Here is a 27,020-nt window from a genome sequence, read left to right as displayed (position 1 = left end):
CACCATCATAGGATGTCACCTTTCCAACAAGTCAGTTCATCAAATTTCAGCCCTGCTAGAACTGCCCCGGTCAACTGTAAGTGCTGTTATTGTGAAGTAGAAACGTCTAGGAGCAACAACGGCTCAGGCACAAAGTGGTAGGACACACAAGCTCACACAACGGGACCGCCGAGTGCTGAAGCGCGTATCATGCAAAAATCGTCTGTACTTGGTTGCAACACTCACAACCGAGTTCCAAACTGTCTTTTGAAGCAACATCAGTACAAGAACTGTACGTCGGGAGCTTTATGAAATGGGTTTCCATGGCCGAAACTAAGATCACCATGTGCAATGCCAAGCGTCGGCTGGAGTCGTGTAAAGCTTGCCCCCATTGGACACTGGAGCAGTGGAAACGCGTTCTCTGGAGTGATGAATCATGCTTCACCATCTGGCAGTCTGACAGACCAATCTGGGTTTGGCGGATGCCAGGAGAACGCTACCTGCCCCAGTGCACAGTGCCAACTGTAAAGTTTGGCGGAGGAGGACTAATGGTCTGGGGATGTTTTTTATGGATCGAGCTAAACCCCTTTAGTTCCAGTGAAGGGAAATCTTAATTCTACAGCATAATGACATTCTAGACAATTCTGTGCTTCCAACTTTGTGGCAACGGTTTGGGGAAGGTCCTTTCCTGTTTCAGAACGAAAATGACCTTGTGCACAAAGCAAGGTCCATACAGAAATGGTTTGTCGAAATCGGTGTGGAATAACTTGACCGGCCTGCACAGAGCCCTGATCTAAACCCCATCGAATACCTTTGGGATGAATTGGAACGTCGACTGAGAGCCAGGCCTAAATCGCCCAACATCAGTGCACAACCTCACTAATGCTTTTGTGGCTGAATGGAAGCAAGTCCCCGCAACAATGTTCCAACTTCTAGTGGAAAGCCTTCCCAGAAGAGTGGAGGGCGTTAATAGCAGCAAACGGGGGACAAACTCCACATCAATGCCCATGAATTTGGAATGAGATGTTCAACGAGCAGGTGTCCACATACTTTTGGCCATGTAGTGTACATAGCTAGTGGTTGTCTCTTCCAAAGTTACATTTTCCAACTCTACTATTTGCCCTTAAACAGATAAGAGACACAAAAATAACAGCCCTTTCAAGTTGAGAATGCTTTGTTAAGTATTGATCTGGATGCCCTCTTGATAAAACCCACTTTGCTCAGGGGCAGTCAGTGTGTACTGCGGTATAATAATAGTGTGCATATCACAGCATCCACATGAATCAAGAATGGTTTCGATTAGTACCACTACTGTCGGACTTGTAAATCTATTTGTGTAGTGTAGGTGGCTGTTCTCATCATCTCGTTTGGTTTCATTTTGTTCTTCTTAACTGTTCAAGCAGTAACGTTCTTGTCGGGGCTGATCTGTAGGAGGTCCTGCGGGAGTACATGGAAGTCCCCGGTGACACAGCATTTAATAAGCGCTGGGCCCACCTCTTCCATTCAGTTGGCCATTGAGAAGCTGGGCGCCGGACGCCAGTGGGCGGGGCCTACCATGTGATGCCAGCTCTCGTTCTTCGTGGTCAGAGCCAAAGCAGCTGTTGGGTTGGCGGAGGCGTTTTGATGAGCTGTTTTTGCACCCGACTATTTCGGTCCGCTCTCCCAAAGAGGACCAGGAATAAAAAACAAAACAAAGCCTTGCAGCGCTATGTGGGCACAGCGCGTTACTTAATAAAACAGGAACAGTTTGAGAGAGGAATGAAGTGGCTTTGAGCTGGGGGGTGGGGGAAGGAGTCAATTGATTCGAAAAAAGGCGAGATTACAGCGTGAACTCTGCTTAAGAAACCTACTTGACTGGGAGCTCGGCACCGTAGCCTGGAGCCACACACTTACTCAACACTTTGCCAATGTCTCCACTGAGAGAGAGAGAGAGAGAGAGAGAGAGAGAGATGGGGAAGGAGAGGGACGGCGCAGCAAGAGAAATGAAAAATAGAATGAGAAAATGACAGACCAAAAAATGAGCGAAACAGAGAGAGCGATTTAATTTATGTCCTCGCTGCCAACGGAGAAAAGACCAGAGTAGGTTTGCAGGGCTAATTAATTTCTGATGGCCGGGCTTTCATTTGGCTAAAAGGTCACCAAACTTTAAAGGTCATGCAGTTTCCCACTCTTACCAAACCCCTTGAATTACTCTCCAGGATGGATGTGGTGCAACACATAGCCAAGTAAAGACACTAGTAACATGTCATGTAACACAACTCGACAATAATAACACTGAACATCTTCAGCAATCTGGAAGTTTTCAGTATGTGTGTGTGGTGTAAAGCCATGAAATAGCTTGTTTCTGAAAGACATTGTATAGGTAGGTATGTACGAAATCGAATGAATTCAATTCTAGCTACGTCCGCACACGTACACAGATGGAAGCACAAACACGCACATACACAAAGCCATCACCACCTGCACCCTGACATTTTGTCATTCATTTCAGGCCAACACCAGGACAGGACTGACTTAATTTCATTATCCCATCCTTTTTTTTGTTTTACCGCTAGCACTTTTTGCTCCATAGCAAATTTCTCCTGACTTTACTTGAAAATGTCTGTGGAAATGCTGTCTGCTTCCCAAATGGCACCTTATTCCCTATGTCAGGGGTTCTCAAACTTTTTGGGGCCGGGGACCCCTTCTGTGATAGAAAATTAATCAGGGAACCCCTCATAATCAGAACACAACTTGAGTGAAGTCAAGTCTCGGGCCCAGGGAAGGAACATTTTAAAGGCCGCCTATTCGCATAGGAAAGAAAATGTAGCCGTTTTCAAGCTAATTTCCTGTAATTCTATACATTTTGTTATGAGGCAGAGCGATTTTTTGTTGTTGCAGATTTAAAAATAATGCCCTGCAATTCTACACATTTTCCCATGAGTCTGAGAAAACTTTACAGCAAAGCTTAACAATGCATTGATGTGTAATAAAATAATAATAATTTAGGAATGCAATAAGTATTGAGTTGAATATTTTATAATTGGTAGAGTACTGTGGATATCAATATCACTGTGAGCCTCCCAGGCCCATTTAGCCTAGGGTTAAGAACATACATTGTATTTTATTACACACTCGTAACTTATTCCACGGATCCCTTGGCCAATGAAAAAAACATCTATTGTTGTTAGTACTATTCATAATAATGTTATTTACATTTTTTATTACAGACCGAAATATTCTGGTTGGCTGGTCTCAGAAGATCCAGCAGGTGAAGAAGCCGGATGTGGAGGTCCTGGGGTGGCATAGTTACACGTGGTCTGTGGTTGTGAGGCCGGTTGGACTTACTGCCAAATTTTCTAAAATGACGTTGTAGGCGGCTTAATTATCTGGCAACAGCTCTGGTGGAACATTCCTGTAGTCAGCATGCCATTTGCACGCTCCCTCAAAACTTGAGACATCTGTGGCATTGTGTTGTGTGACCTTTTATTGTCCCCAGTACAAGGTGCACCTGTGTAACGATCATGCTGTTTAATCAGCTTCTTTATATGCCACACCTGTCAGGTGGATGGATTATCTTGGCAAAGGAGAAATGCTTAATGTAAATGTAACCAAATATGTGCAGAACATTTTAGAGATATATGCTTTTTGTCCGTATGAAACATTTCTGGGATCTTTTATTTAATCTCATGAAACATTAATGTCTACACTGTATTTCTGATCAATTTGATGTTATTTTAATGGACAAAACATGTGCTTTTCTTTCAAAAACAAGGACATTTCTAAATGACCCCAAACGTTTTAACAGTAGTGTGTGTGTATGTACACACACACACACACACACACACACACATATATATATATATATAGTAAAAATAAAGAAAAACCTTTGTGTGTCCAAACTTTTGACTGGTACTGTGTGGTTTCTTTGCAGCAATTTGACCATGAAGGCCTGATTCACGCAGTCTCTTCTGAACAGTTGATGTTGAGATGTGTCTGTTACTCGAACTCTGTGAAGCATTTATTTGTGCTGCAATCTGAGGTGCAGTTAACTGTAATGAACTTATCCTCTGCAGCAGAGGTAACTCTGGGTCTTCCTTTCCTGTGGCAGTTCTCATGATAGCCAGTTTCTTCATAGCGCTTGATGGTTTTTGCAACTGCACTTGAAGAAACTTTCAAAGATTGAAGAAATGTTCCATATTGACTGACCTTCATGTCTTAAAAGATGGACTGTCGTCTCTCCTTGCTTATTTAAGCTGTTCTTGCCATTATATGGACTTGGTATTTTACCAAATAGGGCTATCTTCTGTATACCACCCGTACTTTGTCACAAACACATTAAGGACAGAAATTCCACAAATTAGCTTTTAACAAGGCACACCTGTTAATTGAAATGCATTTCAGGTGACTATCTCATGAAGCTGGTTGAGAGAATGCCAAGACTGTGCAAAGCTGTCATCTAGACAAAGGGTGGCTACTTTGAAGAATATAAAATAAATGTTTATTTGTTTAACACTTTTTTGGTTACTACATGATTCCATACGTGTTATTTCATAGTTTTGATGTCCACTATTATTCTACAATGTAGAAAATAGTAAAAATAAAGAAAAACCCTGGAATGAGTAGTGTAGCTGGAGTGTTTAACTATGTCCAATGTGAGTTTAGGTTGTTTTAAGTAACAGGTTCCTATCACAAATGTATGGCAAATCTCAATTGTAGCCTTCATATAGTTAGTTATAGTGCATTCAGAAAGTATTCACATCCCTCGACTTTTCAACATTTTGTGGTGTTACAGCCTGAATCTAAAATGGATTCAATTGAGATGTTATGTTACTGGCCTACACACAATACTCCATAAAGTCAAAGTTGAATTTAGTTTTTTGAAAATTTTACAAATGAATTTCAAATGAAAAGCTGAAATGTCTTGAGTCAATAAGTATTCAAACCCTTTGTTATGGCAAGCCTAAATAAGTTCAGGAAACCGTTCAAGGTAAACGCTCAGGGCTTCACCATGAGGCCAATTGTGATTTTAAAACAGTTACAGTTTAATGTTTGTGATAGGAGTAAACTGAGGATGGATCAACAACATAGTAGTTACTCCACAATACTAACCTAATTGACAGAGTGAAAAGAAGGAAGCCTATACAGACTACAAATATATATTTTTAAATGCATCTTATTTGCAACAAGGCACTAAAGTATTGCTGGAAAAAACTTTGGCAAAGCAATTCCCTTTTTGTCCTGAATACAAAGTGTTGTATTGGATTTGCCACAAACATATTACTCATTCCCACTCTCCATATTTTCAAGCATAGTGGTGGTTGCATCATGTTATGAGCAATGTTCCCTCAAATTCTCTGGGTGCACTGAACAAATGTTTGGTCTAGTGAGCGGAAACCTGAACCTTGCAAGAATTTTGTGCAAATTCTGTGCAACTCCCAGCGCATTTATAGTGATCACTGAGGTTGTACCCTTACAGTTTTAGACAGTACACAAAAGGCTTGTGTGGCTATTTGAGCATAATGTAAGCCTACCAACAAAACCAATGGAGCAAATCCCATAACATTTTCAAATGTAAATAGCTTTTGATTTCTATGATATATCCTCCAGTAGCTTATATGAGGTGTTCAATGCAGGCCTACATAGTATTCAACTTTTAAAAATGTTTTTGCATTATGAAGGGCTTGACATGAATTAATGATTTTATACTTGGTCTGTAACACCATGGGCCAAATAGGTGAGTGTAAATTGCATTGCGTTGTATGATGCAAGAAACCACTTTACAAAATAAAATGTATCATTATTACCATACAGAGACTTAGACGATGTAGGCGACCCCTCTGCCTATTGACTTATTTGCATATTCAAGCCTGTCTCGAAATAGACATAAGCTTTATACCTGACTGTTTTTTTCAAAGACTAATTGAAATGTAGCCTACACGTTTTTTGCTCTTGTAGGAAGCAGTAACTACCCATTGCGGTACTATACTTATCTATAACTGGGCTAATAACTTGCTAACTAGCAAAGAATAACAAGAAATGTGCACCTGCGACACTCTGATCTGAACTGATCTAAAAAAGCGTGTTCACTCGCCGGGTGATTTTGTATTTATTTTATTAAACCTTTATTTAATTAGGCAAGTCAGTTAAGAACAAATTCTTATTTACAATGACGGCTTACCAAAAGGCAAAAGGCCTCCTGCAGGGACGGGGGCTGGGATTAAAAATAAAAACATACAGTAGGACAACACACACATCACAACAAGACAGACACCACAACACTACATAAAGAGAGACATAAGACAGCACAACATGGCAGCATGGTGTTTTCCTAGAGGAAAACCTGGTTCAGTTTGCTTTCCACCAGACACTGGAAGATGAATTCACCTTTCAGCAGGACAATAACCTATAACACAAGGCCAAATCTACACTGGAGTTACTTACCAAGAAGACAGTGAATGTTCCTGAGTGGCCAAGTTACAGTTTTGACTTAAATCTGCTTGAAAATATAAGGCAAGACCTGAAAATGGTTGTCTAGCAAGTATCAACAACCAATTTGACAGGACTTGAAGAATTTTGAAAAGAATAATGGGCAAATGTTTCACAATCCAGGTGTGGAAAGCTCTTAGAGATTTACCTGGAAAGACTCACGGCTGTAATTGCTGCCAAAGGTGATTGTAACGTACTGGGGTGGAATACTTTCCTAATCAAGATATATTAGTGTAAAACTGTTCATTTTTTTATTTAATTTTTTTACAAATGTTCAGATTTTTCTTCCAATTTGACAGACTATTTTGTGTAGCTCGTTGACAAAAAAAATGACAATGAAATCTGTTTTAATCCCACTTTGTAACAACAAAATGTGGAAAAAGTCAAGGGGTGTGAATAGTTTCTGAAGGCATTGTAAGTGAAGACTGAAGAAGTTGGCCAATTGCTCACTGTTCAGCCTGTCTGTCTTTCTGCCTGTACGCCAGCAGGTCTGTCTGCCTGCCCATCTGCCTGCCCATCCGTCTGTCACCACCACTCAGCTACACAAACCCAGTATAAATTGATGTTACACAGAGCATTATGGGCAATGTTCCCTCTAAACTGCGCGCATGTACGGGCAGTGCCACGCAGTTCCCCAGGGACTGCCCCGCAGAAGAAATATCAGCCCACGGAGAGAAGCACTAGATTGAACTTCAACTTTCTAGTTGTCTCTTAGTTAGTTAACACTATCAATGTATCCCTTTACTGTGGCAATAGTGATAAAATCAACGCAATATTAGCCACTTTCAACACAACATACCGGAACAAAAACTATGCAAGAGATTTTGTTATAGACTGAACGCATCGGAGTAGGATTCTATTGCGCAGAGCTCAGCCCATACTCTACACAGACATGTGCAGCATAACCAAGTAGAGATGCAGTAGGCCTGTATGCAAATAGACCATTGTCATACTTGGATCTGTGCCATTTACTTTGAACTGGACTGTGTTTACAGCTGTGGTCGGGAGTAGATGAACTTGTTTTGAGATCAAAGCGAGAGCTGCATGTGTGCACATTTAGTTCATATCCTTTGCTAGTTAGTGAGTTATTAGCCCAGTTAAAGATCATTTGTAGTCAGCAATAGGAGAGTGATTGCTTCCTACAAGAGCACAAAACATGTACAGTTTTAGACATCTTTGAAAAGCAAGTCAGGTAAAGAGCTTTTTTTTTTGTCTTAAAGGGGCAGTGTTTTATTTTGAAACAGGCTTGGATATGCTAAGTAGCCAATAGGCAGAGGGTAGCATAATTTGTCTGATTCTCTGTAATAATGGTATGGGAATAATAATACATTTTCTTTTGTAAAGTGGTTTCTTGCATCAAACACAACAACATTTTCATTCACCTCCTTGTCTGAAGTACAAGTGTATAAACAGGTTAGTGTCAAGCCCTGTATGTTTAAAACAAAAAAAAGTCTCATGAAATGTAGGCCTATATTGAACGCCACACATTGGCTGCTACTGTAGGCTGCATGATAGAACCGCTATTTCCATGATAACATTTTAAGGGATGCATTTTCTCCATTGTTTTTAATGGTAGGCCACTCTGGTAGGCCTACATTATGATCAAATAGCCACAATAACCTACTTGGCCACTGTTAAAACTGTAACTTACAGTGTTCTGAAATTTGCTCAGTGCCACATTTTTGTTTTAGGGAACATTGATTATGTGTACTCTAATACATCATGCTACACAGCCCACCTCTATAGTACCACCTCCACTACTAAACTGATAACATTGACCAGGCTCACCTTCCAACTTCATCTTCTTGGCCTCCTCGTCCTTCCTCTCCTTGGCTTTCAGCACCTCATCGGTTTTAGCTGGAAGAGAAAGAAACCCCCATGAGCAGAGCAAATAGCACATTTCTTTATCTCTTGTAGCAACAACATAACCAGCACACGTCGCTTAGCAGTGTATTTGTATCAAGTGTTGTAGTGTTTTCTCTGTTGTTCCCTAACCCGATAAACACGATAACCTCTCTCACTTTTAATATAGAGACCTAGCTAGCTTAGTCTTATGTTGAATAACCCACCTAACTCTTTAGGTTTAATATCTCACTCTTGAATTTAATAACTGAACTCGGGCCTTAGATTTAATTGCTTATCGTTCCTCTTAAACCTATTAACCCATCTCCCCGATCTGGTTTCTTACGGTCTCAGGGGCCACCCAGGCTCTGCTTTGGCCTGCGCATTATCCCAATGAATTGTTCTCCCAGCGTAGTAATAGGAAATCAGCTCAGAAAAAGCGACTGGCTGTAGAGTAAGAGATAAATCAGATCTGGGGGGGCCTCTTGGTTTGCTAGTTTATTGAATCTAAATTGCAGCCCCCTCGCCCCTCCGGCCCCCTTGTGTGGCGCCCCATGCACATCATCCATCTTGTAGGCTGATAATGGAGCCGGCCCAATTCCACCTGATGTTTGCATTATTACATTTTAGCACGCTAACGAGCTGCGGCTAATCCAGCCAGAGAAGAGGAGGAGGACGGAATTGGATGCAGCAGGCGGGGCCTGCATGGCATTTTTTTGTATTATTCTCTCCTGGTCTCTCCGTTCCTCGATGATGATTTGAATGAAACATAGACCCGGCGTCGCTACATAGCTCTGTAGGCCCCGGGGCTCCCGAGCTGCAATTACACATATAATCACAATTGGATTTCAACAGAGCCCACAATTCTCATCCCCTCCTTCCAGCCAAGACAGAATGAAGTGTAAATGAAGTGAAAGACTTCTGCCATCCCCAACACTTTGTTTTATTATGACCTAATTTAATCAAAGTCCCCATCATAGAATTGTCAGGAAGGCAACGATGAACTGGAGTCTCTAATAGACGAAGAGATATACTGCCAATATTGTTCTCTATACGCTGACAGATATTCCCCATAATCTATTCATATTGCGTATATCTGGCCGTGTGTATGCTGTTGTTTATGAGTGTCCATTACCAGTGTGCTGGCTATATAACAGTGGCGTGGTAAGCTTGTATTAAGGTTGTACTAATGTTTTCCAGTAGCTCTCCTTATTGATGTAATTAAATAGGATCTGGCTCCGTTGTGAGGCCCGACTTTCATTGTTTGTGGGGGCAGAATCCCCTGGAGGCAGAGCGGAGATGAGAGATTGATAAACAGTTTGATTTTGTGCTATCGCCCCGAGCAGTATACTGGAGAGACGGAGAGAGAGAGAGAAAAGAGAGAGGGAGAGAGAAAGAGAGAGAGAGAAAGAGAGAGATAAAAAGAGAGCGAAAAAGAGAGAAAGAGAAAAAGAGAGAAAGAGAGAGAGAAAGAGAGAGAGAAGAGAGAAGAGAGAGAGAGAAGTGAGAGAAGAGAGAGAAGAGAGGAAGGGAGGGTGAGAAACAGAAACAGGGAGGAAGTGTGCAAAGCAGAAGGATAAGAGAACCAAGTAAAGGGCTGGAGGGGGGAAACAGAAAATAAATGACAAATCACTCTTCACTGTCTCACTTCTTTCAGTCTTTTTTCACCTCTCTTATCTGTCTCACTTACCCCCGTCTGCCTCACTCTGTGGCTAGTGGTGATGGAAGGGAGGTGGTAACTTGGCGGGATTAGGGAAGTTAGAAGCCATTTGGAGCTAAGTCATTGTGCTAAAGAGGCAGAGCGTCAGTCACATCAGACTGTGGCTGTTGAGTTAAGCAGCCGTGGCACTAGTGTGACAGCCGTTTTGTCTACGGCAATTACTAAACAAAAACGGCAGCCGAGGAGTCGAGGAGTCACAGGAAGAGGGCACAACTTATGGCGTGCATCGGTGTGTGTAAACACACTAGCACGCGGGCGCAAAAACACCCCTAGTCCATCCATATGCAGTCACACAAAGACCTGTTCGCTCTACTTCCACATACTGTATGCACTCACAAACAAACACAGTACACCCACATTCATTTCAAATTAGTTCTCGAGTACAGTGTTCTCCTCTCCCCTCTCTGTTTTGGAAAAGTTTAAACTCATTAAGTGTAATGTTATTGCAGACTCAATTTTACACCGCTCACTCATCAACTAGTAAGATAGCAATAAAGCCCAATGGCCCCTCGGAGACGTTAATGCTTTGAAATAAATGATATACTGCAACAGAAACGTAATTAATTTACAGGCCGTATTGATAGCCCTGCCATTCTCGGCACTATCTTTTTTAATCTCGGCTAACATCTTCATTATTGGGGGAAATCGCCCGAGTGAAGGAACCGAGTCATCGCTGATGAATTGCCTGAGAGAGATGCGGCAGCCCACTCAAATGTTGTGTCTCGGCGCATCAATTTCTCTTAAGCATTTCATTATGGCGAACAATAAACAGCGTTGGCTATGACATGTTTTTAGCGGTGTAGTAAGTAGAGGAAGTGGATTCTAGGTATATGAGAGGGGGATTCAAATCAGTCTGTTCTTATTCTGGTTTATGCGAGGAAGACACGTACCTTGAATACCTTCAAACACCTGTGTTATTTGACACAGGCAAAAAAAGAAAGGCACAATGTGTGTGATAGAGAAGCATGTTCGTTGTATTAGAGACAGACACACAGGAAAATTGGTTTTGTGTGTGTGAGGTTGGAGGTTACCGTTATTAAGACGGTTACTCACTCTATGGACACTATGTTAACAAACCTCCTTCAATGCCATATAACACTCCTTCCTCCAACTGCTTTAAAATGCTAGTAAAACTAAACCGATTGGTGCCCGCACCCGCCCGTCTGACCAGCATCACCACTCTGGACGGTTCTGACTTAGAATATGTGGACAACTACAAATACCTAGGTGTCTGGTTAGACTGTAAACTCTCCTTCCAGACTCACATTAAGCATCTCCAATCCAAGATTAAATTTAGAATTGGCTTCCTATTTCCCAACAAAGCATCCTTCACTCATGCTGCCAAACATACCCTCGTAAAACTGACTGTCCTACTGATCCTCGACGATGTCATTTACAAAATAGCCTCCAACACTCTACTCAGCAAATTGGATGTAGTCTATCACAGTGCCATCTGTTTTGTCACCAAAGCCCCATATACCACCCACCACTGTGACCTGTATGCTCTCATCGGCTAGCCATCGCTACATATTCGTCACCAGACCCACTGGCTCCAGGTCATCTATTAAGTCTTTGCTCGGTAAAGCTCCGCCTTATCTCAGCTCACCGTTTGCATGCGCTCCAGCAGGTATATTTCACTGGTCATCCCCAAAGCCAACACCTGCTTTGACCACCTTTCCTTACAGTTCTCTGCTGCCAATGACTAGAACGAATTGCAAAAATCACTCCAGCTTCTGGAGACATATCTCCCTCACTAACTTTAAGCATCAGCTGTCAGAGCAGCTGACTGATCACTGTACCTGTACACAGCCCATCTGTAAATAGCACACTGAACCACATCATCCCCATATTGTTACATATTTTTTTGCTCTTTTGCACCCCAGAATCTCTACTTGCACACCATCATCTGCACATCTATCACTCCAGTGTTAATGCAAAATTGTAATTATTTTGCCTCCATGGCCTATTTATTGCCTTACCTCCCTAATCTTACTATATTTGCACACACTGTACATAGATTTTTCTATTGTGTTATTGACTGTACATTTGTTTATCCCATGTGCAACTCTGTGTTGTTGTTTTTGTCTCACTGCTTTGCTTTATCTTGGCCAGGTTTCACGTGTAAATGAGAACTTGTGGCCTACCTGGTTAAATAAAGGTGAAAAAAAAATAAAATAAAACTGGCAGAGAAAATCTCCCTTAGAGCATGACTCAGAGGCATAGCCCCCCCCCCCCCCACCACACACACACTCCTACTCCAACAAAAACACCCAACTCTACCTATTCTCCTCCATCACATCCATCCATCCCTGAGCACCAGCGCTCTCTCTTTCTTTCTCTCTCCCCTTCAGCCTCAGGCCTCTCAATCAAACCAAACAACACTCATCCTGCTCCTCTGTGATTAATTACTCAAGCCAGAATATCAAAATCAAACACCCCCGTGTGAGGAAAAGGGGCTCCGCTTTAGAGCACTGCGCCCACCGAGGGCAGACAGACACAGGCTACGCTTCCCTGCCTGCCTGTGTGCCTCACACACACCTCTATCCCCATCCAGCCCCCACCCCCTTAGAGAAGTCCGGTCCATGGGGGAACAACCCTTGCCCCCCTCACACCCCGCTAGTCTACTCTGCATTTCCCTCTCGTTCGTAAGATCACTGGTCCATCAGGCGCTCGCTCCCCTTTCAACCCAGAAGCAGGGGTTTTACTACTACTAAGTCTGTATCATAATGGCATCCTATTCCCTTCGTAGTGCACTCATTTTGATCAGAGCCCCAAAGTAGTGCACTACATAGGGAATAGGGTGCCTTTTAGGATGCATCATACTACTACTGCTGGTAGTGATGGCGGTGGAGGTCGTGGTGTAAGGAGGGGGAGAGGGAAGGGTTTTTAGACTGATCTACACTGACTAACTAATCAGATGGGAACACCATCCATCACTTTCCCTCAACAGGGCTCTCTCTCTATTACCCCCTCTAACATCCCATTCACATCACCCAAACACCTATAGCTAAGCCACGTCGAGACATGATCTGTGTCCGAAATGGCACCCCATGCACAATGTAGTGCACTACTTTTGACCAGAGCCCCGTGGGATCTCCTACGGGCCCCTGTCAAAAGTAGTGCACTAAATAGGGAATAGGGTGCCATTTGGGATGCACAGAGACGTTAACGCAAACAATGGAGTGGACGGAGGGGAATAGATAGAGTGGATTGTGCGAGGGAGTAGCCTGGAGGAAGAGCTCATTTACACACTACAGACTCCACTCGAAGAACCCCCAGGAAATGCAAACAGAACCTCTGGTCTACTGACACAGCTCAATAAGTTTTGCGGAACAACAAAGACTAACAGTAAGCAAATAGTATCAAACCAAAATGGAAAACAGTGAGATAGAAAAACGTAGAGAAGCACTGTTCTGACTGAAATAGAGGTGCAAAAAAAACTTCTGACTATTACCCACTCCTCAACATGTTATGGATGTGTGGGTAGGGGTGTGTGTGTGTGTTAGTGATGCGTGGGTCAGCTGTTTGTTCGCCCGCAATTGCTAATAACCCAGGTCTTAATTGAAAGAAAAAAAGAAAAAAATCAGCAGACACCAAGCCCTCCATGGAATGAGTGACACCCCCTGCCCTAGAAGACTAAATCAACCCTTGTTCACCTGAAAATATGTCATACAGCGATAGAATGAAAGCTTTAATCTAGCTGACATCTGTAAAGTTTCTTCTTTCATCTCGGCTTCTCTCTCGCAGCAAAGACGTTTAGGGACAGTTCCCTTGACGTGCCATATATGAAGTCCCCGTCTTGTGACTGTCGAATTTATGTAGCACCTCACAATCATCACACAACATCTTTCCCAAGCATTAAGCTACTGTTCAGGACCTCCCTTCTCTTTATTTTCAACTCTCTATTTCGCAGCTTTTCTCTTATTGAATTAAACTCAAACATTGTCCTTTTTCCCTCAGTGGATCGAAGTTAACTTTTTCTGCTCAAAAGCATTTGGCGTGTATTTGGCGTGAGTACAGTTGGCCCTAAAGCTTAGGCACTAACACCAGATAAAACATTATTAAAGAAAAACCTCAACGTAGCCTATAGATATGAATTGCACAAGAATTATACATTTATGGATTTTTTTATGCATTGTTTCTACTTAATTCAACACAATATTTTTATGACCCGAAACTCGCCCGCCCCGCAGATATAACCGCGGGAACTGCGGGTTATAAGTCAATCTGCGCATCACTAGTATGTATGTGTGTGTGTATGTGCTGTATGTTGGTGAGTGTGTTTGTACTGTATGTGAATGTGTGTATGTGCGTTTACAGAATGTGTGTTTGTGTTCGTGGGTGCGTATGTGTGTGTGTATGGAGAGTAGAAGGGGGGTTCCTGTTATCCACCCGCCAATCAAAGTGAATCTGAATGTCAGGAGGAGAGGAAGCATGATAAATCAACCTTACGCCCAACGACAAACATAATATTAGCAGCAGCACTGCGCGATTGGAGAAATGTCCCATTGAATCAGGAATGCACTTTACAGTGCGCCACAGCCAGGCAACCTGCACAATGCAGACACACATACGTACACACACGCACACACATCCATCCATCCAGCCGTCCACAGGCCAGGAGACGAGAGGAGAGACAGATTTAAGTGAATAGGATGAAAGGATAAAATTATCAGCCGTTAAATGAAATTGAACCCTTGCGGCCTCTCTAGGCTTCCTTTAGCACTAGAATGCATGTGGCGTCACAGTTAGGAATAATGAGGGCAGAAGGTGAAGTGTTTCTCACCAGGGCACTGCCACTATCTGCCACTAGGTGGCACAGGATACTGTGTGCCATAGTAACAGATGAGAATTACCAGAGGCCTGTGTGTGGGTGTGTACGTGCAGATGGGCTTAAGTGCATGTAGTCCTATTAAAACCAGTTCATGTACACCTTGTAAGGCATAATTTTGAACAGGGGAATCAGGCTGGTGCTTTAATTTAATTGAACAGTTGAACAATAGGTGGGTAGAGAAGCATGATAAAAATGTATTTACAATAATACACAGACAATTATGGACAAAAATACACTGAAACAGTGACTTCATGTTTTCTATAGTAAATAGAAAGTTTGAACAAAAAACCTGGGATGTATTCATTAGTGCACACTGTAGCAACATTTTTCACAACAGCAAACGTTTTGAACTAAAAAACACGAGTTTTAATTGGACAAATTCAGGGAGGTCACTCCCTGTTTCGCCCTGTTTGATTTTGTTCGGTTCCAAGTGAATACACCCCTGATAAGGGAGGGCAGAGACACCAAACTAACTACACGGCCTGCCATTCAGCCGTGGCCTCCGATCTACTATCAAGAGAATGTAATGACGGCCCATAAAATATTAACAAACAAAACAATTAGAACGAGATATCTTACCAATTCAATCAATTATTCATTGACAATCGTCTCAGAGGCTGCTTTATTCCCTGTGTTTCCTGCTATATTCTTCGAAAAAGCTTCAATTACGAGGCTACACACTGGTTCTATCCCATCCTGATGATGGATCACCCTAGTGCACAACAGTTTATTTCACCTTTATTTAAACAGGTAGGCCAGTTGAGAACAGGTTCTCATCTACAACTGCCACCTGGCCAAGATAAAGCAAAGCAGTTACACATAAACAAACGTACAGTCAATTACACAATATTGTTTTTTGTTGTTAAAAATCTATATACAGTGTGTGCAAATGTAGAAGAGTAGAGAGGTAAAGCAATAAACAGGCCATAGAGGCAAAATAATTACAATTTAGCATTAACACTGGAGTGATAGATGTGCAGATGATGATGTGCAAGTAGAGATACTGGGGTGCAAAAGGGTAATGGGGATGAGGTAGTTGGGTGCGCTATTTACAGATTGGACATGTTCACTGATCGGTACGCTGCTCTGACAGCTGATTCTTAAAGTTAGTGAGGGAGATGTAATTCTCCAGCTTCATTTTTGCAATTCGCTCCAGTCATTGGCAGCAGAGAACTGGAAGGAAAGGCGGCCAAACTAAGTGTTGTCTTTGGGGATGACCAGTGAAATATCAAATCAAATCAAATTTTATTTGTCACATACACATGGTTAGCAGATGTTAATGCGAGTGTAGCGAAATGCTTGTGCTTCTAGTTCCGACAATGCAGTAATAACCAACAAGTAATCTAACTAACAATTCCAAAACTACTGTCTTGTACACAGTGTAAGGGGATAAAGAATATGTACATAAGGATATATGAATGAGTGATGGTACAGAGCAGCATAGGCAAGATACAGTAGATGGTATCGAGTACAGTATATACATATGAGATGAGTATGTAAACAAAGTGGCATAGTTAAAGTGGCTAGTGATACATGTATTACATAAGGATACAGTCGATGATATAGAGTACAGTATATACATACGTATGCATATGAGATGAATAATGTAGGGTAAGTAACATTATATAAGGTAGCATTGTTTAAAGTGGCTAGTGATATATTTACATCATTTCCCATCAATTCCCATTATTAAAGTGGCTGGAGTTGAGTCAGTGTCAGTGTGTTGGCAGCAGCCACTCAATGTTAGTGGTGGCTGTTTAACAGTCTGATGGCCTTGAGATAGAAGCTGTTTTTCAGTCTCTCGGTCCCAGCTTTGATGCACCTGTACTGACCTCGCCTTCTGGATGATAGCGGGGTGAACAGGCAGTGGCTCGGGTGGTTGATGTCCTTGATGATCTTTATGGCCTTCCTGTGACATCGGGTGGTGTAGGTGTCCTGGAGGGCAGGTAGTTTGCCCCCGGTGATGCGTTGTGCAGACCTCACCACCCTCTGGAGAGCCTTACGGTTGAGGGCGGAGCAGTTGCCGTACCAGGCGGTGATACAGCCCGCCAGGATGCTCTCGATTGTGCATCTGTAGAAGTTTGTGAGTGCTTTTGGTGACAAGCCAAATTTCTTCAGCCTCCTGAGGTTGAAGAGGCGCTGCTGCGCCTTCTTCACAATGCTGTCTGTGTGAGTGGACCAATTCAGTTTGTCTGTGATGTGTATGCCGAGGAACTTAAAACTTGCTACCCTCTCCACTACTGTTCCATCGATGTGGATAGGGGGGTGTTCCCTCTGCTGTTTCCTGAAGTCCACAATCATCTCCTTAGTTTTGTTGACGTTGAGTGTGAGGTTATTTTCCTGACACCACACTCCGAGGGCCCTCACCTCCTCCCTGTAGGCCGTCTCGTCGTTGTTGGTAATCAAGCCTACCACTGTTGTGTCGTCCGCAAACTTGATGATTGAGTTGGAGGCGTGCGTGGCCACGCAGTCGTGGGTGAACAGGGAGTACAGGAGAGGGCTCAGAACGCACCCTTGTGGGGCCCCAGTGTTGAGGATCAGCGGGGAGGAGATGTTGTTGCCTACCCTCACCACCTGGGGGCGGCCCGTCAGGAAGTCCAGTACCCAGTTGCACAGGGCGGGGTCGAGACCCAGGGTCTCAAGCTTGATGACGAGCTTGGAGGGTACTATGGTGTTGAATGCCGAGCTGTAGTCAATGAACAGCATTCTCACATAGGTATTCCTCTTGTCCAGATGGGTTAGGGCGGTGTGCAGTGTGGTTGAGATTGCATCATCTGTGGACCTATTTGGGCGGTAAGCAAATTGGAGTGGGTCTAGGGTGTCAGGTAGGGTGGAGGTGATATGGTCCTTGACTAGTCTCTCAAAGCACTTCATGATGACGGAAGTGAGTGCTACGGGGCGGTAGTCGTTTAGCTCAGTTACCTTAGCTTTCTTGGGAACAGGAACAATGGTGGCCCTCTTGAAGCATGTGGGAACAGCAGACTGGTATAGGGATTGATTGAATATGTCCGTAAACACACCGGCCAGCTGGTCTGCGCATGCTCTGAGGGCGCGGCTGGGGATGCCGTCTGGGCCTGCAGCCTTGCGAGGGTTAACACGTTTAAATGTCTTACTCACCTCGGCTGCAGTGAAGGAGAGACCGCATGTTTTCGTTGCAGGCCGTGTCAGTGGCACTGTATTGTCCTCAAAGCGGGCAAAAAAGTTATTTAGTCTGCCTGGGAGCAGGACATCCTGGTCCGTGACTGGGCTGGATTTCTTCCTGTAGTCCGTGATTGACTGTAGACCCTGCCACATGCCTCTTGTGTCTGAGCCGTTGAATTGAGATTCTACTTTGTCTCTGTACTGACGCTTAGCTTGTTTGATAGCCTTGCGGAGGGAATAGCTGCACTGTTTGTATTCGGTCATGTTACCAGACACCTTGCCCTGATTAAAAGCAGTGGTTCGCGCTTTCAGTTTCACGCGAATGCTGCCATCAATCCACGGTTTCTGGTTAGGGAATGTTTTAATCGTTGCTATGGGAACGACATCTTCAACGCACATTCTAATGAACTCACACACCGAATCAGCGTATTCGTCAATGTTGTTGTCTGACGCAATACGAAACATGTCCCAGTCCACGTGGTGGAAGCAGTCTTGGAGTGTGGAGTCAGCTTGGTCGGACCAGCGTTGGACAGACCTCAGCGTGGGAGCCTCTTGTTTTAGTTTCTGTCTGTAGGCAGGGATCAACAAAATGGAGTCGTGGTCAGCTTTTCCGAAAGGGGGGCGGGGCAGGGCCTTATATGCGTCGCGGAAGTTAGAGTAACAATGATCCAAGGTCTTTCCACCCCTGGTTGCGCAATCGATATGCTGATAAAATTTAGGGAGTCTTGTTTTCAGATTAGCCTTGTTAAAATCCCCAGCTACAATGAATGCAGCCTCCGGATGAATGGTTTCCAGTTTGCAAAGAGTTAAATAAAGTTCGTTCAGAGCCATCGATGTGTCTGCTTGGGGGGGATATATACGGCTGTGATTATAATCGAAGAGAATTCTCTTGGTAGGTAATGCGGTCTACATTTGATTGTGAGGAATTCTAAATCAGGTGAACAGAAGGATTTGAGTTCCTGTATGTTTCTTTCATCACACCATGTCACGTTAGTCATAAGGTATACGCCCCCGCCCCTCTTCTTACCAGAAATATGTTTGTTTCTGTCTGCGCGATGCGTGGAGAAACCCGTTGGCTGCACCGCTTCGGATAGAGTCTCTCCAGTGAGCCACGTTTCCGTGAAGCAAAGAACGTTACAGTCTCTGATGTCCCTCTGGAATGCTACCCTTGCTCGGATTTCATCAACCTTGTTGTCAAGAGACTGGACATTGGCAAGAAGAATGCTAGGGAGTGGTGCACGATGTGCCCGTCTCCGGAGTCTGACCAGAAGACCGCCTCGTTTCCCTCTTTTTCGGAGTTGTTTTTTTTTTGGGTCGCTGCATGGAATCCACTCCGTTGTCCTGTTTGTAAGGCAGAACACAGGATCCCCATCGCGAAAAACATATTCTTGGTAGTACTGATGGTGAGTTGACGCTGATCTTATATTCAGTAGTTCTTCTCGACTGTATGTAATGAAACCTAAGATGACCTGGGGTACTAATGTAAGAAATAACACGTAAAAAAACAAAAAACTGCATAGTTTCCTAGGAACGCGAAGCGAGGCGGCCATCTCTGTCGGCGCCGGAATATACCTGCTGGAGCGCGTGCTACGGGTGGGTGTTGCTAACAGTAGTGCCCTACATAGAGAATAGGGTGCCTATGGGCCCCTGGTCAAAAGTTTTGTACAATATAGGGAATATGGTGCCATTTGGGACGCAGGCTGACTGTCGGACTACGGGAGGGGAAGAGGCACAATCAGAGAAATTACACTCGTCTCACTGAGGAGGCTTGAAATAAAAGCAGAGTTCTTCAGGCTGATGAGAAATCCAATTAATTCAAAACAATTTGAGGTGATGAGGAGGAGCCGTTCGTTCTCTCTTTCACCCAAGGTTTTCAACAGATGCCAATCAAGCTGCGAGTAGGAGGGGAGTTGGGGGGGTGATATGAGGGGTGCAGAGAAGCCAGTTTTCACCGATCTTGGAATCAGACAACACATTTCCAAATGAGAAAATGTGTGAGACCACAGATGATTTTCTACTGAATAATCAGAATGAATCATGAGGTTTAAGGTCAACAGCTTGGTAGAGAGACGGTAAAGGCTAGTTTTCATTTTCCACATGAGACATCTTAGGCTCTGCTTTGCCTGCTTTTATTCAGGACCAGTTAAGAGTTCCAGTGGACTATGCTGCTGTTTGTTTATGGGCTGTTGGAGCTGCTCTCTGTGCCCAGAGATGAGGTGAGGATCCTGGGGTGGTGGAGGCCCCTGTCCTGGGCCACAGCAGGTCTTCACCCACCCAGCTACACCATGGACCTCCCAGGTCCCTGAGCACCCAGTTGCCTAGGCACACGTCCCCCCCATGCATGGGCGAAGGTCCTAGTCTCCTATCCTGGGGCCAGAACCTTCCACAGCAAGGCTAGGGGGCTCACTTCATGTGGGTGCAGGAGCAGGAGAGTGAATATTGTGTGTGTGTATGTGCATGTGTGGTTCAGCACAGCAGGCCCACAACCTTCCTCTCCCAAACCAAAGAGCGAAGCTTTCCCATAATTCCACAGTTTCACCGCTGCCATTTAGGGTACGGGGGCCAACACCTTCAGTCAGAAAAAAGGGCTTATGGGAAAGGCATGGAGGATCACAGGCCTCTCGCAGTCAGGTTGGGGTCAGGGTGAGATGACCTTGTGGACCGTACATAGCCCTGAGGTTAAAAACATAAACACTTACTATTGAACAGCCAACCAGAGTTCACTACCACTATGCCAAACAGAGTACATAGAAGTGCCTTGACAAACACTAGAAAATATAGACAAGGTCCTGAAAGGGCTTCATGAAGAAAATACATAATGCAGATATCAGAGTGAAATATTCACGAGGGCTGGGACACTGGATGACACCTCTCCCCCTCCATCCCTCCACCCTCACCCTGACCAGGTCTCTTCGTCACTCTCCTCTGCCCTTTTCTTGCTCCCTTGGTGTATCTCTCTCTCCCCCTCTACCCCTATGCTGCTCTCCCTCTCGCCTCTCCTTCCGCTATGCTGCTCTCTCTCCTCCTGCTGTGGCAGGAGACTGCCTCTTTGAACTGGTCCACTGCTGGGATTTAGGAGGGATGGAGGGAGGGGTCGGGGGGGCACACAATGCATGTCTAACATGCTGTGTTTATTTTTAAGGATGGGGTGTCGAAGTATTCTTGTGTATTTCCACTAAGAATGTGTCTGTGAGTATGTGCGTGTGTCTGTGGTAGAGTATCAGCGTGTGTGTATGCATATTGTCATTGTGCACATGGGTGGGGAAGGGTGTGTGCGCATGGTGTGTGGGTGTAGTGGGAAGTATATGAGTGTGTAGCAGGGTGTGTGTTCCTGACTCGCCGTGTGGTGAGAGTGCTGATGTGATGAATGGAGAATAATAGGCTGGGTTTCCGCGCTGACAGACAGCGCAGGATCTCATTGTGACTGAGTGGGCGAGAAGAGGGAGGCTTGCAGCTTGAGCCGAACCCCCGCACATGAAACGCAAACTCTGGGCGCTAATCGGCCGGCCGACACAAGGCGAATCAGGAGGGCGGCCACTTAGAAAGAGAAAAGAGGGAGACCCAGGCCCGGTGTAGTCTCAATAGGGCTCAGCAAGACTGTTGATATCAGATAACAAACATGGAGGACAAAGGAGGTGGAGACTTGGTGGTCCTCTGGGCCTGTGTGTGTCTGTGTGTCTGTGTGTGTGTGTGTGTGTGTGTGTGTGTGTGTGTGTGTGTGTCTCTGTGTGTGTGTGTGTCTCTGTGTGTGTCTGTGTGTGTCTGTGTGTGTCTGTGTGTGTGTGTGTGTGTGTGTGTGTGTGTGTGTGTGTGTGTGTGTGTGTGTGTGTGTCCAAAGCCCCCTCTGGAGAAGGAGAGAGATGAGGATGTGGACGTGGCCCCTGGACTACAAACAGCAAGGACAAGACGCTCCACTGAACACTACAGGCTAAAATAGAGAAGGGAGCAGAGAGACAGAACACATCATTAGAAGAGCTTTCTAACGATAGCGAGAGAGATGGGTTTTGCCTAGCCCGATCAGGTATGAGAAAGAAAAATACAGCTATCTAGGTATAGTTCTTATTTTACACAGAGAGATAAGAAGAGTGAAACAATAAGAGAGAAATAATGAGAGAGCAGGGCAGAGAGAGGACCGGCCAGGGAGAGAGAGAGAGAAAGCGGTAGAAATGAGCCCCTCCTCTAAGGCACCCAAGCAAACCCCCTTCTCTCTCCCGTCTCATCTCTTAATGCTTATTTTCACCACTTTGCTTAAAATATTGATAATCAATTAGGCCCACGTCTGTTTTGCTACAGAATCTGTGTCACGGTCTATCCCACTGTCAGAGCCAATTCGCCGCTCATTCAAAGTTCATTTTTCCCCTTGGCCGATTTCTGCCTTTGGAGGAGTCATTAACCGGGGAACATAGCCCGAGGTGCAATCACCTATTCTCTTTCATTACAGGGGAGATGGAGAAGGTGAGAGAGATTATTAGAACTTTGGAATGATCACAAAGCTTCGGAGTCGCCTGTCAGATCCCCCCTACGTGTAATTCATCTGGCCCCGGCTCCCCACTCACCCTCCTCGGCCCCCCTTTCCTCTCTCGTCCTCCCTCCTTTCCCCCGCGCCAGGGGTTTGGACGTAGACATTATTCATGAACATCTGCAGCGCGCTGAATATTCCCACTGCCTCCGCCATGATGAAAAGGGAGCTGCCCCTTTGACTTTAAAATTAACATGCCGGGCAAAAATATTACGGCCAAGCCGAGCACTTTCATTCTTTTTCCTCTGCGCAGTGCGCACAGAGATGGGATGGGAGGATGATATAGGTGGAAGGAGGAGTGAGGTACAATACGATACAGAGGGAGAAAAGGGAACACATCTTATATTGGAGATCTTCTAATATGGTTACAAAAAAAAAACTGTACCGACTGGAGAAAAAAATCTACAATGTCCTAATTAGGGCAGTAAGCATGTTCTGTAACCATGTTGGTTCTCTGTAGCCAACCCAGCCCAGGGTTGTGTTCATTAGGCACCAAACAGAAGGAATCCAGACTGAAACAGGGGGTTACAACGTGCACCTGTCCAATAAGAGATGCTACTCTTCGCGTTCCGCGGCAAAACTTTCAGTTGCGTGCCCTAATGAACACGACCCAGGCTGATGCAAGGAGTGTCCGTGCAGCAGGCAGACTTATGCTGTTCTCAGGTACAGCTCCCCCTGGGGGTCTCCACACAATGAAAGAACAGCCAGACATATAGACAGACGGACGGACGGACAGGGAGGAGAGCCTTCTTCCTCCTCTCACACCAGTGGAGGAACTGCTGGACAGAAATCAAACTAGACACTGTGTTGTTTATCCTCACGATCACCCTCAAGAGAGACTCAACAATTAAACTCCTTGGAGAGCTCCCTTTGGTTTCAAAACACCTTACAGAGGTAATGACATAACGTCATAGCTGGCCAACTATGATGAGTACATCAGTCCGGTTTTTGAGCATGTAACAGCCATTCATTTCACATCGCGCAAAAGGTTTTAAGTATTTATTTGTGCCTCTTGCAATTTAGCCGGCTGCATTTCGGTATGCGATGTGCACCCGTCTCGCCTTGCTGCTCCTCAGCAGTGCAGTATCGGGTGTTTCCATACCGTGTAACGGGCACAACATGAGAATGCCGGTCTGAGCCTTCGCCATCATTACAGCAACAACCAGCCTCGTTTTACAGCTCGTTAAAAAGCGCCCGCTGATTTGACACGTTCGCCAAACATGAGAACAATCGGATCAAATGTACACAAACTTTCAAACTAATCTAATTTGCGGGCGGCTGCTGCAAACTACGGATGGGCCTTTAAACGGCTCCATCTGGGTTGACTTCTATCTCTCTCCTCCTTTTGAGCAACAAATGGGAGTAAATAATGAATAAATGCAGCGATACAAAAAAAATGTTTGTTTACAAACACACTCAAAAGGTTAAGTCAGTGGGGTTTGACATGGACTGAAATGGGTGCTTTTTGCCTCAACTCTTGTTTATTGCAAATGGCAGACCAAGTTTACTCTGGCAGTTAGAGGCAAAATGAGGCTTGACAGCTTTGTCAGGGAATTTGAGTGGTTCAGTGGCAGGGCAGGAATCGGGATGATTCTACGTCTTTCATCTCCAAATCGCGGCCGTACGCTCACCAAGCCTCCTCTACAGGAAAATAACATTAAAACACACACACACACACACACACCCCGGCCTGCCACGGTTTTTGTGGATGACAGATGATTTTCCAACCCTCGTCAAATTAGAAAAAAGCTATATAAAAAAAAAATGAAATATGCAGACCAGAAGTTTGGATGCTCTGGACTGACGCATGGCAAACATGAAAAGAGATGTTAGAACTCTTTCTGAAAACTAGAAATAAAAACACTAACAACTCCTGGTCTCCCTTTCTTGGCCGGTGCTGTATAAGAGCTGATGCCATCCCACTCAGCATCACAGTGTTTGAGGACATTTCTCTCTCGTCCCTTATAGGTTCATTTAAAGACTATGTCTAAGACTGCAGCTCGATTAGCTTGACCCTCCTCTGAACACTGCCTCTCCCAACAGAGAGCTTCCAACCACAGGCTGAGGGCCAACCTACAGGAGTCATTCCACTACCAGACACCCCACCGGCCCACTGCTCAGACCACATCGCTGGGCACTGGGAGCCAGGCTCCAGCTTCTCCATCTCTCCCCGACTCCCACTTGCCTCTAGGAAAGGCCGGTGGAGAGAGCTGGAGCGTGAGGGAGAGAGAAAAAGAGAAAAGTCAAGGTGATTGAAAGAAAAGGAGGGGACAAAGGAAGGGATAGAAGGAGGCCTTGCCACAAAGGTATTGTAGTAACACTCAGAGCCTTGACTCCTTCTGATCTGCCATATCCGCTCAGTCGCTTTTTCAATTTAGTGAATTTGTTCCTCTGTCTCTCCCAAGCGAGGCGGATGAGGTATGAAATTAATCTTTATCCACTTTTTGTGGCCTTACCTCCAAATGCACAATGTGTGTCGGTAATTAGCCGCAGTGCTTCATTCCAGAGCTCTGGCAGGCTCCTCTGTGTGCCAACTTTTCGCCTTTTGTTCTCGCCGCACAATGCCGCCCACTCCAGCCGTCTCTGTGCTTTCCTGCTCCACACCCACACAGGGCGTTACACAATTCCCTCCAAATGTGCTTCGATTTAAAAACCCATTACTTAGCCCCTGTTGTTTTGTTCAACGCAATTAAAAGAACACCCCCTTCATTTTATTTGGTGGAGCAGCCTTTGCGTTCCTTGGCCTTGGCTGGCGTAGCTAGCACGAGCCATGGCCGCCTCAGCCCGTCTAATTCGCAGGGTTTTGTTTGGATATAGGCTTAGTTTGGCTTTCCATTTGAAACTACTCTACACTCTGCCTCGTTTTATTGCCCCGACTTGATCAGCTAGTAACTTAAAAAACAGGTAAATCAAGACAGATGCCAGCGGAGAACTACTGTCATGATGCAGCAAACCAGTGAATTATCCTGAACAAGGTTAAAAGGCTACTACTATACACTTCTGAAAAGCATTCCCGAACTCGAACATTTTTAAATCTCGATTTCAAAACATTCAGAGGGACAAAGTTACCTGGCCCAGGTAATGTTAATGATAGGTCCGGAGACCTTTTTGGGAGTGGGCCAGGGCAGGGTGGACAGCTGGCCTGTAATTCACGCTGAGACAATGACTCTGTAAACTACAGGCACACTCAGACACTCCCTCCTCCCCTTGATCTAAGCCCTTTGCTTCTAATTGAGTGGTTTGGAGTCTCTTCCCCACTTACATTAGCTCTGGAGTGAGATATGGAAACTTTTTAGGCGCGTGTGTGGGGAGGGTGTGCGTCTGTGTGCGCGCGGGCGTGTGTGTGTGTGTGTGTGTGCCTGGCTGAATGCGAGTGTGGACCGTGTGAAAATTGTAGCGTGGAACTCAGGTCACAACGTTTCAGGAGGATTCTGGGAAAAGGGCGTGGTTACAGAGGCAATTCCCATAGCGCTCTGGTCAATAGTAGGGCACTATGTGGGGAATAGGGTGCCATTTGGGATGTAGACAGAGCAGGAAGAATACATTAACTAGCATCATTCTTGGTGACTTCTCCTGTTTAACATAGCCAACAACGTCAGACATGTTTTTAACACCCAAGGAAAATAACACACATACTTTCCATGTACATTGTTATTTTAAGGGCTCAGTTGATCAGAGCATGATGCTTGCAACAGTTCATTTCCAAGTAGGCTACTGTTTTCTTATTTTGATATTTTTTACAAAACCTACTCATACACAGCAACATTCTCTTACTACTAATGCCTTCATACATTTCTAATAAAACTTGAAACTTCCAGTAAACCTCTACTGAGCTAACATTTAGGCGTACCCTCCTAATGCTGTACCAGTCCCCATTTCACCTGGTAACACACGTCATCTATACAGCAGCCACAGTAGCTGCCACTAGGCCTATAAAGCACCCTCTAACACTTAACCAGTAGCACTCAGTGTGCACACTCATTTCCCTACACTGTGTTTAATAGCCACAATTATCAAGGAACCCTGGGTTTCATTTTCAGCTGACTTGTTGAATTGTCTGTAATTGCATTATGAAATGGAGTGTTGACTTGCTGTAATTGTGAGGTAATACCACTTTAGTGATAATGAGAATGTTAGATATGACCGACTAGGCATATTAATCATTCCAGAAAAATTCAATCCGGCCCACCTGCTAAAGGGCTTCCGTTTAATCAACTTAATTTATAAAACAACCAACTCATAAAGCAATTACACGTCTATATTTTAATCTAATGAATAATTCATTATGGACAGAATTGTTTATGCTGAAATTATTGTAGTTGCTTTTGTTAATCATCAACGGGAAACTGCACCGATGTTAAATTTGATATATTCAGTGAAGTGGGTGGCAGAGTCAAGCAGAAGTTTTTGGGTGAACCATCGGTTCTTTGGTTTAGGTCCTGAGGCTCAGGTCCACCACCTGCACCCCACTCTCTACATCCAAAATACACACACACCTACTCATCCACACACACCTC

The 27,020-nt window shown here is 44.6% G+C and overlaps 1 protein-coding gene across 2 annotated transcripts in view; it reads right to left on the bottom strand.

The window, feature by feature from the left end:
* The window catches only part of rsrc1 (arginine/serine-rich coiled-coil 1), a 187,033-nt gene that overhangs the window by 20,914 nt on the left and 139,099 nt on the right, over nt 1–27,020 (bottom strand). For both annotated transcript variants that reach the window (XM_036962128.2, XM_036962129.2), the window contains one exon: nt 8,236–8,304. In XM_036962128.2, coding sequence (XP_036818023.2) covers nt 8,236–8,304 — 69 coding nt within the window. The remainder of the gene's footprint in view (nt 1–8,235; nt 8,305–27,020) is intronic.

Source organism: Oncorhynchus mykiss, chromosome 24 (genome assembly GCF_057628025.1).
Source record: "Oncorhynchus mykiss isolate SJ-2025 chromosome 24, ASM5762802v1, whole genome shotgun sequence".
NCBI lineage: Eukaryota > Metazoa > Chordata > Actinopteri > Salmoniformes > Salmonidae > Oncorhynchus > Oncorhynchus mykiss.
This window is presented reverse-complemented; position numbering and strand designations above follow the sequence as displayed.